Source organism: Canis lupus, chromosome 4, assembly GCF_048164855.1.
Source record: "Canis lupus baileyi chromosome 4, mCanLup2.hap1, whole genome shotgun sequence".
Classification (NCBI taxonomy): Eukaryota; Metazoa; Chordata; class Mammalia; order Carnivora; family Canidae; genus Canis; species Canis lupus.
The window spans coordinates 37,687,611-37,700,890 of record NC_132841.1 but is presented as its reverse complement, the minus strand read 5'-3'; the positions used below and the strand labels follow the sequence as shown (position 1 = coordinate 37,700,890).

At 41.5% G+C, this 13,280-nt stretch overlaps 1 protein-coding gene across 1 annotated transcript in view; it reads left to right on the top strand.

The window, feature by feature from the left end:
- SIMC1 (SUMO interacting motifs containing 1) overlaps nt 1-13,280 on the top strand; it is a 78,265-nt gene that overhangs the window by 61,342 nt on the left and 3,643 nt on the right. The window contains exons 8-9 of the mRNA XM_072824070.1: nt 5,260-5,416; nt 5,522-5,606. Coding sequence (XP_072680171.1) covers nt 5,260-5,416; nt 5,522-5,606 — 242 coding nt within the window. The remainder of the gene's footprint in view (nt 1-5,259; nt 5,417-5,521; nt 5,607-13,280) is intronic.

The window sequence follows — 13,280 nt, the reverse complement described above, 5'->3', positions numbered from 1 at the left end:
CTGGCACAGAGCTCCTAAAACTCTTGGACTTCCTAAGTGAGAAGAGAGAAAAGTGTTTTTTATTATGTTAATGAGGTGACTTTTGGAATGTCCCTAGGGTAAGAGTGGGAGCTGGTTGTCCAGGAACTTTGTCCCAACCCCCCAACTCCTACCCCATCCACTCCTACAAGGAGGTGAGAGGGTCTGGGGATTGAGTTTAATCACAAATGATCAGTGATTTAATCCACCATGCCTATCTAACGAAGCCTCCATAAAAACCCAAGAAGACAGGGCTCTGGAAGCTCACAGTACAGTGAACACAGGGAGAATGACAGCCTCAGAGAGCTTGGAAGCTTTTCACCCCTTCCCACATACCTTACCCTATACATCTCTTCCATCTGGCTGTTCCTGTCCCTTTATAAAAACTGGTAAACTAGTAAGTAATTTTTTTTTTTTTTTTTTTTTTAGTTTTATGAACTGCTCTAGCAAATTAATTGAATCTGAGGAGAGAGACCTGGGAACCTCTGATCTACAGTCAGTCATCCAGAAACACAGATGACAATCTCAATGTGAGAGTGGCATCTGAAGTCAGGAGGGAGGGAGTCTCATAGGACCAAGCCCAGAGACCTGTGGGATCTGATGATGTCTTCAGGTAGAGAGTGCCAGAATTGAGTTAATTGCTTGATGGTATTACAAAAAAAAAAACATACACGGGACCCACACAGTTACCATTTCTGGTGTTCTTTCTTAAAAATTCAAGTTCCATTTGGTGTCATTTCTTATCCACCCAAAGAACTTACTTTTTAAAGTACTTTTTGTAGTGCAGGTTTACTTGTAAGAAATCCTCTCAGCTTTTATCTGAAAATGTTTTTATGCCTTCAATGAGGAATGGCGTTTTTACTTGATGTAAATTCTAGGTTGATAGGTATTTTTTTTCTTTATTTTAAAGATGTTCCATTTTCTCCTGGTTTACCAATGTAAAGTTATTAGAATATCTAACTATTGTTCCCCTCTATGTCCATGGGTCTTTTTTCTCTGGCTGCTTTATTTTTGATTTTCAACAATTTGGTTATGATACCTACGTGTGATTTTATTTACATTTATCCTGCTTGGGGTTTACTAAGCTTCTTAAATCTGTGAGTTGGTTTTTTTCATCAAATTTTGAAACATTTTGACCATAATTTTTTTGCCCCAAACTCTCATCTTATTCTGGGGATTCAAGTGCATGTATGTTGAATTGCTTGCCACTGTTTCACAGATCAGCAAGGTTCTGATGTTTTCTATTTGCTTTGTTTTTTCTTGACATTTTTCTCTATTTCAGTTTGGATAGAGTTCAGGATCCCTGACCTTTGCTTTCACAGTGCCCAGTGTGCTATTAAGCCTATCTGATGGTCTTTTTTTTTTTTTTTTTCTTTCTTCCCATTTCAAATATTATATTTTTCAGATCTGGAGTTTCCATTTATTTCATTTTTTATAGTTTCTGTCTCTCTTTGCTGATATTCCCCACCTAGTCACTCACTATATACATCTTAGTTGATTGGTTGGTTGGTTAATTTTGAACATTTATAATAGCTTTTCTAAAGGCCTTGTCTACTAATTCTAACGTCACTGGACTTTGTTTCTCTGGACATTTTGCTCCTGGTTATGAATCATATTTTCCCACTTTTTCCTATGTCTAATAATTTTTTGCTGTTTGCTGGACATTATGAATGCTGCCTGTTTTTTTTAAAGAGTATTGAGTTTTATTCTGCTATTTAATTGATTTGTTGGCAGATTAGCTTTTTCCTGCTGAGGGTTGTTTCTAGCATTTGTAAGGGTGCTTCTAAAGCAGACCTTATTAAAGGGCTTGAGTCTTGAGGCTAGTCCTTTTGGGGTCTCAAATGAAGGCCCAGGATGTTCAGTGAGGTCTCTCCACTCTGGCTCATTGAAACCCCAGTGTATCTCAGCATTGGGAAATCTCCAGAATCTCCAATCAGCTCACAACCCTCCAGTTGCTATTCTTTCTCAGCTTTTTGAGCTTCTTCCTGCACATGTGCCAAGGTCCCCTTTACACACATTTCTTAAACTCCTTCTCCTCCAACACAAGTTCCAGCCACCTCAGCTGTCCTGACTGCCAGTCTCTGCTCTGCCCAGCAAGCCTACTGCTTTGTGTTTGGGGCCCATATTTTCCTCTGCCTTAGTTAGAAAATGTCCCCCATAAGAAATCTGGGATAAATGTGGGGTTTACCACTTTTGTTTCCCTTCTTTTAAGAATAACAGTGCTTTGGGGATGCCTGGGTGGCTCAGTGGTTGAGTGTCTGCCTCTGGCTCAGGGTATGATCCCGGGGTTCCGGGATCGAGTTCCGCATCGGGCTTCCTGCGTGGAGCCTGCTTCTCTCTGCCTGTGTCTCTGCCTCTATCTGTGTGTCTTTCATGAATAAATAAATAAAATATTTTAAAAAAAGAATAACAGTACTTTGAAGCAGCTTGTCCAACGCCTGAAAATAGTTATTGCATATATTTCTCCAGTTTTATAATTGTTAATGACAGGAGGGTAAATCCAATACCAGGTGTTCTATGAATCTAGATGTTGACCTTCCTCTATATCTTGTTTTTGAAATTCAAATATCAATTGCAATAGATATTGTACCTCCATTTCCTACTATGGCCAATGCATTAAAATTATGTTTTTATCTTTTGTATATTTCTGAGTTTGCCACCTGTGGATTATAAAAGCAAGACAAACACAGGCCCTAGAAACAAAATTAGAAGAGAAGATACAGTTTGAAATAAAAGGTTATTGAATAGGAAAACTGTGTTGTGAGAGAAATAGGCCAAATACAGAGTAGAAATTTGACTTTTTAAAGAGATTTTATTTATTTATTTCAGAGAGAGAGAGTGCACATAAGTCTGCCTGAGACTCCCCTCTGAGCATGGAGCCTGATGCAGGACTCAGTCCCATGACCCACAAGATCCTGACCTGAGCTGAAACCAAGAGTTGGGTGTTTAACCAACTGAGCCACTCAAATGCCACTAGAAATTGGACTTAAAAAGAATTTGGGGAATATCTTGCAAGTGTAATCATTTGGAGTTCCTTGCATCAAAGAAGAAAACTTGTGGGGCACCTAGGTGGCTCAGTCAATTAAGCATCTGACTCTTGATCTCAGTCCAGGTCTTGATCTCAGGGTTGTGAGTTCAAGTCCTGTGTTGGGCTCCACACTGGATATGGAGCCTACTTAAAAAAAGAGAAGAGGGACACCTGGGTGGCTCAGTGGTTGAGCTTCTGCTTTCAGCTCAGGGCGTGATCCCAGGATCCAGGATCGAGTCGCACATCAGGCTCCGTGGGGGGAGCCTGCCTATGTGTCTGCCTCTCTCTCTGTGTCTTTCATGAATAAATAAATAAATCTTAAAAAAAAAAAAAAAAAGAATAGGGATCCCTGGGTGGCGCAGCGGTTTAGCGCCTGCCTTTGGCCCAGGGTGCGATCCTGGAGACTCGAGATCGAATCCCACATCGGGCTCCAGGTGCATGGAGCCTGCTTCTCCCTCTGCCTGTGTCTCTGCCTCTCTCTCTCTGTGTGGCTATCATAAATAAATAAAATTTTTAAAAAAAAGAATAAAATTTGTCAGAGAAGGTATAAAATGATTTTCAAATCACTAAAGAGATAAAATGGAGTTTCACAAATATTATAGACTTTAAAACTTTTGAATATGGTGCCTGGATGGCTCAGTGGATTAAGCATCTGCCTTTGGCTCAGGTCATGATCACAGGGTCCTAGGATTGAGGATTGAGTCCTACACTAGGCTCCCTGCTGTGCAGGGAGTCTGCTTCTCCCTCTCCCTTTGCCTGCCTCTCCCTTGCTTGTGCTCTCTAATAAAGAAATAAAATCTTTTTAAAAATAAAGAATATTTTTGAATAGTAAGGCAAAGGTTAAAATTTTTCATTTTGCTTTATAAACTTTGCTTTTATACGAATAATATATGTACCTGGTGCAAAAACAAAAGGAAAGGGAGAAAAGAAAAATGAATAGATACTTTGTGATTTATCATTTTTATAAATGGCAGTGAAGAACTTCCTATTTTTCCAAATGTTGCAAAACTACAAAGGGGCAAGATGTTGTAGGAGAAAAACCTCTTGGATTGAGGGTAGCTTTGTTCCTCATTGCTGCACCTCATCTGTTCACAAGCTATCTGCTTCCAGAACTGCTCTAACCAACAGACCTGACAAGGACTGACAAAGAAACCTATAAGCTAACACTTTCAGGAAGTCCAGAAATACAATCTGTGCATCTGAGATTTATAACATTCTTTTGGGAAGCTGACATTGCTTTTAGAACAATGAGCCACGTGGCTGGCTCAGTCCGTTAGGCAACTGACTCTTGATCTCAGTTCAAGTGTTGATCTCGGGTCGGGGGTTCAGTTTCCACGCTGGGTGTGGAGCCTACTTTAAGGAAAAAGAAAAAAAAAGACCATAGAACAATGAGCTAGATTAACCTTCCTGAAGCACAACTGCAGCTTTGTAGCTCTCCTTCTCTGAGACTCTGAATATGCTCCAGTCCACCTTTGCTGGTCAAGCCCTGCTTTAGGCAGAGTGACAAAGTCAAAGGCAAGAGTCCCTCTGCAACTCTCAAGTCCTAGACTTGAAATTTAAGAAGTTGCAATGCCCACAGCTGTGTACTTTTTACTTCTTTCTTTTTGTCCAGGTTTTTCCCCCTCTGGTGGAATGCCTCCTGCCTTGAGCTTTTTTGCTCCTGCTAGACCACTGTCCCATGCCTCCTCCTCCGTTAGAAGGCTACACGAGGTCCCCTGACCAAATGTACTCTCTCCTGTGTGTATCTCTGGAGCACCACAGGCAGCTCACATACAGGTGCACTGGCCCTGCATTTTATTTAGGTCCCCACTGCATACATTTGCCTCTATTCAACAATCAGCTTTTTGAGAGAAATGCCTTATTTGGTGTATCTTCATAGTTGCTGTGCCAAACAGTATCTGGAACATTGTGGACATTTAGAAAGATTTATTCTCAGTATTAATTATCTTACAATATGAACTTACTCTTTTTAATGTGTCCTAAACTTTTCCAAGTATCAAAGACTTTTCCCTCTTTCTGGCAGTTGTTAATTCATGAACAAATCCACCTCTGCCTCCTTCACAAGCTTCTTGTGAATATGTAGGCATCTATCATATTCCTTCTTAGCTATCTCTGTTTTAGGGCAAACATTAGAGCTTTCAGGGGGAATTGTGGTATATGTTACCTTAAAGTGATAGTGGTGATGGTTAGCCCTCTTTCTCTTCTCCACACAGGGAGATGTTCTTTACTACCATGGAAAGCCACCTTCTGCGCTGCAAAGTGTTAGAAATCATATTCCTCCACAGCTGTGAGACGCCCACCCGCCTGCCCTTATCTCTGGCCCAGGCCCTCTACTTTCTGAACAATTCCACATCACTGCTCAAGTGTCAGGTACATGCTTCCCCGCCTCAGTCAGGCCTAGAACACCTTCCCCTTCACCCTTGAGCATGTAACTGAAGAGAGCACCTCCTACCAATTGCTTTCACTTCTCCGCAGTCGGATAAAACCCAGTGGCAGACTTGGGACGAACTGGTTGAGCACCTGCAGTTCCTGTTATCCAGTTATCAGCATGTGTTAAGAGGTAAGCATGTGTTAAGAGGTAATTTGTTTACAAACAAGATTGTATGGTAGTCTCACAATGGCCATTATTATGAATTGAAGTTATGTGGGGGATTCTAATTTGTTAGCCGAAGTAAAGCATCGTTCCTTGGTTATAGCTATAAGGAACAAAGAATGGCATGTTTGGAATCACTGCTACAAAACAGAAGAATTCACATATTTTTGTTATGGCAGATAATACAGTGGTCCTTGCAATTATTAAGTTGTATAGGTAAACAGAAGTCATCATACCGTGAGAAGTATTCTGCAATGACCTGATTAGCCCTGGCATCTTACCCTGGCCCATCATTGCAGAGTGTCTGTTGGGTCATTTGTTCATTGGCTATGGACATTGTAAACATCTGTCAATATGATACAAATCCAGAGCAAATCAGTGGCAAGGTAAAAGCGTAGCATACATCTTGCAGAAGCTGTAAGATACTCTAAAGTCTGTGAAAGTGGCTTTCCTTAAGTCCCAGGCAAAGCCAGTGATCAAGGAGGATCCAGGAAAGTTAGACTAATTAATGTTCAGGAAGTAAATACTGACGAGGGTAATAGAATAGCCGCTTCAAATGAGAATGATTTTATTAGCCAAAGATTAATAAGGCCCTTGGGAAAACTGATGTAATTATTAATTCTAAAAGGAAAAATAGTGACTTTCTTTGCAGATTTATTTATTTATCTATTTATTTATTTATTTATTTATTTATTTATTTATTTATTTATTTATTTTTATTTGAGAACAAGAGAGCACATACAAGCAGGGGGAATGGGAGCAAGAGAGGGAGAGAGAATCTCCAGCAGACTCCCTGCTGAGCATGGAGCCCAAAGTGGAAATCATCCTACAACCCTGAGATCATGAGCTGAGCTGAAACCAAGAGTCAGGCACTTAACCAACTGAACCACCCAGGTGCCCTCCAGAATAGTAACTTTTTAGGGGAGAAAACATATTCCTCTTAATGTGATGCCCTGAGAAGGACACATCATCACTTAGGTGCTCTTGCCAAAAATCCATAACCTGAATCTAATCACAAGGAAACACCAGACAAATTCACCCGGAGAGACCTTTTACAAAATAATTGGGCTGTACTCTTCAAAAGTGCCAATGTCTTAAAAACACAGACAGACAGACAGCCCGGGAGGCTCATGGGTTTAGCGCTGCCTTCAGACCAGGGTGTGATCCTGGAGACCATGGATCAAGTCCCACGTCAGGCTCCCTGCATGGAGCCTGCTTCTCCCTCTGCCTCTGACTCTCTCTCTCTCTGTGTCTCTCATGAATAAATAAATAAAATATTTTAAAAAAATAAAAGACTAAGAAACTGTTCCAGATTAGAAACAAACTAAAGCACATTAATACTAAATGTAAAACATGATCCTGGATGAGCTCATGAACCAGGGAAAAGAAGCTATAAAGTATGTTACTGAAATGATTGGTGAAATTTCAATGGATTAGATCATAGTATTAAACTAATATTTAATGTCCTATTTTTGATAATGATCCTGGCTTATGAAAATAAATGTCCTCAGTCTTAGGAAATCCAGATTGAAGTACTAGAAGGTAGAGGACACAATGGTCTACTCCCTCTGAAATAGTAGGAGGGAAAGTACATATTTATACATAAGTATATGTAAATATATAAATGTATATATAAGACAAATTTTATATTTACTTGCCATGATCATGTTGAGGTTAATTTTAGCTCAGTAATGCCACTGGGGAAGGTACAATGGCCTTTATCCCCTCTCGGGTCTGGAACTGAGGAAGCTATTGTAGAGAAATAAAAAACAAACACTGAATTTAAGACAGATATGGGTTCGAATCCCAACTCCACCACTTACTCTGCTAACTTTATGTCTCTAAACCTCACTTTCTTCTATGAAGTGGGGACAGTAAAATAGAATTTCCAACACTGATTGTTAACAGATGGGAGAAAAAATAGTGAGGACTCAGTCCGTGGTAGTTGAATCTCAGGCTGCTTCTTTGCCCACCAGGAGTAGGCTACAAAATCTCTTATGTTTCAGGCTCCTGTAACTAAAACTTCAAAGTGTGTCGTCAAGGCCATGAGATATGTGGTTGTGTAGTTTGTGTATTTTTTAGAACCCTCAAAGAAAGGTACATGTCCTTCTCAGAACAAAGCCCCAAAGGCAAATTCCCTGTTATATGTAGCCTCGTCAAGGTTTACATAATTGTTCTTTTGGAGATCAAACAGAAAGTTTAATATTAAAGCAGCCTGATTTTACTTAAAGTTCACCTTAACACTCCTTATTTACTTCTGGTTTGCTTCCCAGGGAATATAGCTGGGCCTTGGGCAATAGTGACTTAAGATGGAAATGGGACCCACTTTCATTCCAGAATCTTTTTATGCTTCTAACAAGGGAGAGGAAAGCCTTAGACTAGTGTATATTAACCAAGAATAAATGAGGTGTGTTCCAGCGCTATTTTATCCTTACCATTCTCTCCACTTTCTTTGGAAACTGAGAGTTAAGAGGTAGAAAAAAATATTTAGAACCAATAGTTTGGAAACAATGTCCTCCAAAGACAGCTAAATGGTACCCTGAAATGGTCAGTATCCTTGTTAGTAGGCTTTTTACCATAAGGGCTTCTTAAGTCACCTCTGCCCTCTGCAAGTGGTCTGAGGACATTGTGGAAGACATTTGGGGTCAGCCTGAGTTGTACCATGGGTGAGAGAAGGGAGGAGGATGGGGAGCCTAAGCTTTGCTTAGGGGAACGTGTTAGCATGGGGAAGAGAAGAAGACAGACTAGGTAAGTTCGCATACCCAGACATTTGTAACCCAATAACCCCGTGAGGGTGAGTATCATCCCCTTTTTATAGATGAGGAAACAAAGGCTGAGAGAAAAGTAGGTGCAGAGCCAGGATTCCAACCCAGGTCTGCTGCCAAAAGTCTGTGTGCAGCAAAAAGATGCTAGAGGGAATCATTAGGGGAGATTAGAGGGATAGAATCTCAGGAATTTCCAACCCCTCATTAGAAACTCTCTGTATATGGTGAAATTACTTCTGTACAAACCCTTGACCTTGGGGAGAAGTATATGCTGAAGCCCCATCTTCTGTAAATATTTCCAAAGGAAGCAAAGCAGCCCCACAGAGGCAGAGATGCTGGGCCACCCACTGAGCTCGCCTTCTCTGGCCGAGAGAATCAATCCCACCATACCCCAGCTCCATAGCCATGCAGCTCAAGTTTGAGCCTCAGCAAAGTTGCAAATTGCTTTATGCCATGAGCTCTCCTGACACTTGTGAATTTTTTTTAAACTATTTTTTTTTAATTTTTATTTATTTATGATAGTCACAGAGAGAGAGAGAGAGAGAGAGAGGCAGAGACATAGGCAGAGGGAGAAGCAGGCTCCATGCACCGGGAGCCCGACGTGGGATTCGATCCTGGGTCTCTAGGATCGCGCCCCGGGCCAAAGGCAGGCGCCAAACCGCTGCGCCACCCAGGGATCCCGACACTTGTGAATTAATACCTCTTATTTTGAAACTGTGAATGCTTAGGAATTTAAACATCCAGTATTTAAAGGAAGAAAATACCTACTTTTCCTGAATTCCACTTGGCTAGACAGCTTAGGCAGGATGGCCCACAGAAGTCAGGCCTCAGTTCACGCTGAGGAGAGACACCCAGCCTTCCTACAAAGAGCCCTGTTCAGAGAGGAGAGAAAAGCAGATGCAGACAAGATGAGTTCAATTCATATATTCATCCAGGCAAGAGATATTTACAAAATGCCTTCTGTGTGCCTGGCTTATTGGGAAAACTTCAACGAATAAGACCAACATGACCCCTGCCCTCACAGAGCTTACTGTGAAGAGATTGACCCTAAACAAATAATCACATAACATATAATTACAATTAAAATAAATGCTCAAGGAAAGGAGAAGTGTACAAAAAGGCACCTAATCTATCTTTGGAGGGACCCACAAAGGTCTCTCTGAAGAAGTGGTACTTCACCTTGGATAAGAAGTATTGGTTGGGCTCCTGGGTGGCTCAGTCGAGAAAGTGTCTGCTTTTGGCTCAGGTCGTGATCGCAGGGTCCTGGGATCAAGCACCACATCCAGCTCCCTGCTTCATGGGGAGCCTGCTTCTCCCTCTCTCTCTCTGCCCCTGCTTCATGGGGAGCCTGCTTCTCCCTCTCTCTCTCTGCCCCTCGCCCCCAACACCCCTCTCATGCTATCTCTCTTTCATAAATAAATAATAAATAAATAAATAAATAAATAAATAAATAAATAAATAAATAAAATCTTAAAAAAAAACAGTGTTAACCATGTGAATAGGGCAGAGTTTTCCAGGATATTAAAAAATAGCATGTCCAAAGTCCCTGAGGCAAGAAGTTGCTTAGTGAGTCCAAAGAACGTAGAACAAGCTAGTAGACTGGAATATAGACAGCAAGGGGAGAATTGTACAAGAGGAGACTAGAATAGTAGATGGATAGGGCATGAAGGGCCTTCTGGGCCATGTTAAGGAATGTCAACTTGATTTGAAGAGTGAAGAGAAGCCATCAAAGTGATTTTGCATAAGGTTGCTCTGCCCGAGGTATGGCAAGTAGTTTTAGTTTTGCAGAGGACTGAGAAGGTCCTGGGAGGGGTCATGGTGGCTTGAATGTGGGCAGTGCAGTGGGGAAGGTAGTGGTTGGAACAGAAGCACTTTGAAGATCAGTTTGTCAGGGTTTGGGTGTCTGAGTCTGAAGTATGACTCTAGGCTTCAGCCATTGCTGGCACGGACATAAATGGAGAAAAATCTGCTGAGAAGATAAAAAGCTCAGTGTAACTGTTGGGTTGGAGATTCCTATAGTGATGATGATGATGATAAAATAATAATAGTTCCCTTAGGGGGTGCCTGGGGAGCTCAGTCAGTTGAGGTGGGACTCTTGGTTTTTGGCTCAGGTCGTGATCTGAGTCGTGAGATGGAGCCTTGCGTTGGGCTCCACACTCAACGTGCAGTCTGCTTGAGGTTCTTTCTCTCCCTCTTCCTCTGCCCCTCTCTCCTCATCCCCCTGCTCTAAATAAATAAATAAATATCTTTAAAAATAATAATCATAGTTAGGGTAGCCCCAGTGGTCCAGCGGTTTAGCGCCGCCTTTAGCCCAGGGCGTGATCCTGGAGACCCGGGATCGAGTCCCATGTCAGGCTACCTGCGTAGAGCCTGCTTCTCCCTCTGCTTGTCTCTGCCTCTCTCTCTCTTTCTGTGTCTCTCATGAATAAATAAATAAAATCTTTTTTAAGTTAAAATAAAAATTAAATATAATAATAATCATAGTTATGCCTAGGAACCTGATAAATAATAATAATAAGCAAAACATCTTGACATCTTGCATGACATTGTGTCAAACTACCCTTTGCATAAATCGCCTTGTGCAGTGTTCACAGTAGCCTCTGACGTAGGACCTCTCATGCCTACTGAAGCAGAAAATCCAAGGCCTTGCCAACTGGACCAGAATGGCTGAGGTCCCCTGGCCAGGAGTTCCTCCCCTTGGATAGGCTTGGATGGAAACCACCACCACTTGCCTGAATGTCCCCTATTACATTAGGAAACTCCAGATCCTTCTTTGCTCCCACCCCAAGTCTTCCCCGTTCCCTCTCTTCAGCCAGTTCTTTCCATTTCCTCAAAGTCATTTAGTATTTTTCAGAGTAGCATATGCCTTAAGAAACTCCATTTTACTGAAGGGTTTTTGTCCCCCTACACCCAGTCTCCAGCAGCAGCAGAGTAAAGCAGAGCACACTCCAGGCTCGGCACCCTCCGGATACTTCATTTGCTCTCAAAGGCCAAACTCCACATGGCTCTGCGGCCAGCCTATCTTCCAGTCTCATCTGCTACGGCTTTCCCTTACCACTCACATTGTATCTCTAGTTCTCAAAACAAGCTTTTTCCTGCCTCAGGGCACTTACACTTGCTGTTCTCACTACCTACCTGCATTTCCCCCTAGACCTTTGCACAATTGCCTCCTTCTCATCCTTCAGGTCCCAGCTCAGAGACCCTCCCTGACTAGAGTGGGCTGCTTCCCTCATCCCCCAATACCACTGTTTACCACAGCATCCGATTTATTTCTTTGATTGTACTCACCAAAACTGTAATTGTTTTTGCTGGCTAATTAACTGTTAGGCTTCCCGCAACTAGAGTCAGTTCATCAGGGTTGGGCCCCGGTCTCAGAGACTGGAGCACTTCCAGATGCATTGTAGATGCTCACTGGAATTTTTGTTGATTGAATGTTGAAGGGGCCCTGATAGGACATCTCAAGGCAGTCTTGCTTCCTGTTTCCTTTTCAGACACTGTAGTGTATTTGTTATACTTTTTTTTCACTTCATCGTTAAGCCCAGTGCTATAAATTTAGAGGGACTTTACCTGAAAAGATACCTGAAGGTTGAAGAAAAACATACTAAGCATATTATTTGAAAATGTAACCTACTACATATTGCTTAAAAATAAGTTAATTCTGTATTTCCCATATTTCTGGACAAGATGTAGTTCAGTCCTAATAACCATGCTAGAAGAGGTGCCATTGTCCCCATGTTATAAATGAGGAGATGAAGAAAGTGATGTGCTAGCGAATGCTGGTGCATCTGGGAGTCCGCAGGTCCTCGGAGCTTTCCTCCATCCGTTCGCTTTCTCCATGACTTGTGCTCCTTTGCCTGAACTCCCTGTACTTCCAGAATCCTATTGGAGCTGATCTGTGGATTTGGATGAAGACCTTTGTAACTTCTTTTACTTTTCCCCAGTATTTTTATTTTTGGACCTACAGAAAGGTTGAACGAGAGGTGCAGTAAACACCCATTTACCTTTTATGTTGATTCACTGGCTAACATTTTGCCACATTTGGTTTATATATTGATCCACCTAAATAATTTCTTTTTGATAGTTGAGAGTAAGTTGTACCATCATAATCCTTCATGCCCAAAGATACTTCGGCCTAAGGATAAGGATATTCCCATACAACCACAATTCATTATCACACTCAACAAATTTATCTTCCATAGAATATTCTCTAATATGTCCCAGTAATATCCTTTATAGGTGGCTGGTTTTGTTTTGAGCCAGGCTCCAAATACCACACATTGTGTGCGGTTGTTGTACGCTCTTTGGTCTTTTACACACTTCCCACCCTTTCCTTGTCTTTCATAATACAGACATTTTTGAAGATCCAGGCCAGTTGTCTTGTAGCCTATCCCATAATTGGGGTTGTCTAATTATTTCTTGTGATCAGAGTCCTGTTAAATCCTATCGGCAGGAACTCTGAAGATTACACTCCTTCCCAGTACATGACAGCAAGAGGCAGTAATATCAGTTTGGTTCCCTTATTGGTGATGTTAAATGTGATCATTTGGTTAAGGTAGAGTCTATCAGATTTCCCCACTGCTGTCTTCCGTTATTAATAAGTCCAGAGAGTGAAACTTTGAGACTGTGAATATCCTATTCAGCCTTTCACTTAAGAGTTTTAGCACCCACTGATGATGGTTCTTACCTGAATCAGTTATTCCAAGAGTAAATTAGAAAGTGGTTACTTTCTAGTTATACACTGCTTCTACAGTTATTAACTGGCCTTTTTCTGCAAAAAGGATCTTTCCCTTCTTCCTCCCCTTTTTTATTTACTATGGACTGGGCACTTTTTAAAATTTAATGTGTATGATCCATTTTTGTCATTATTTTTTATGAC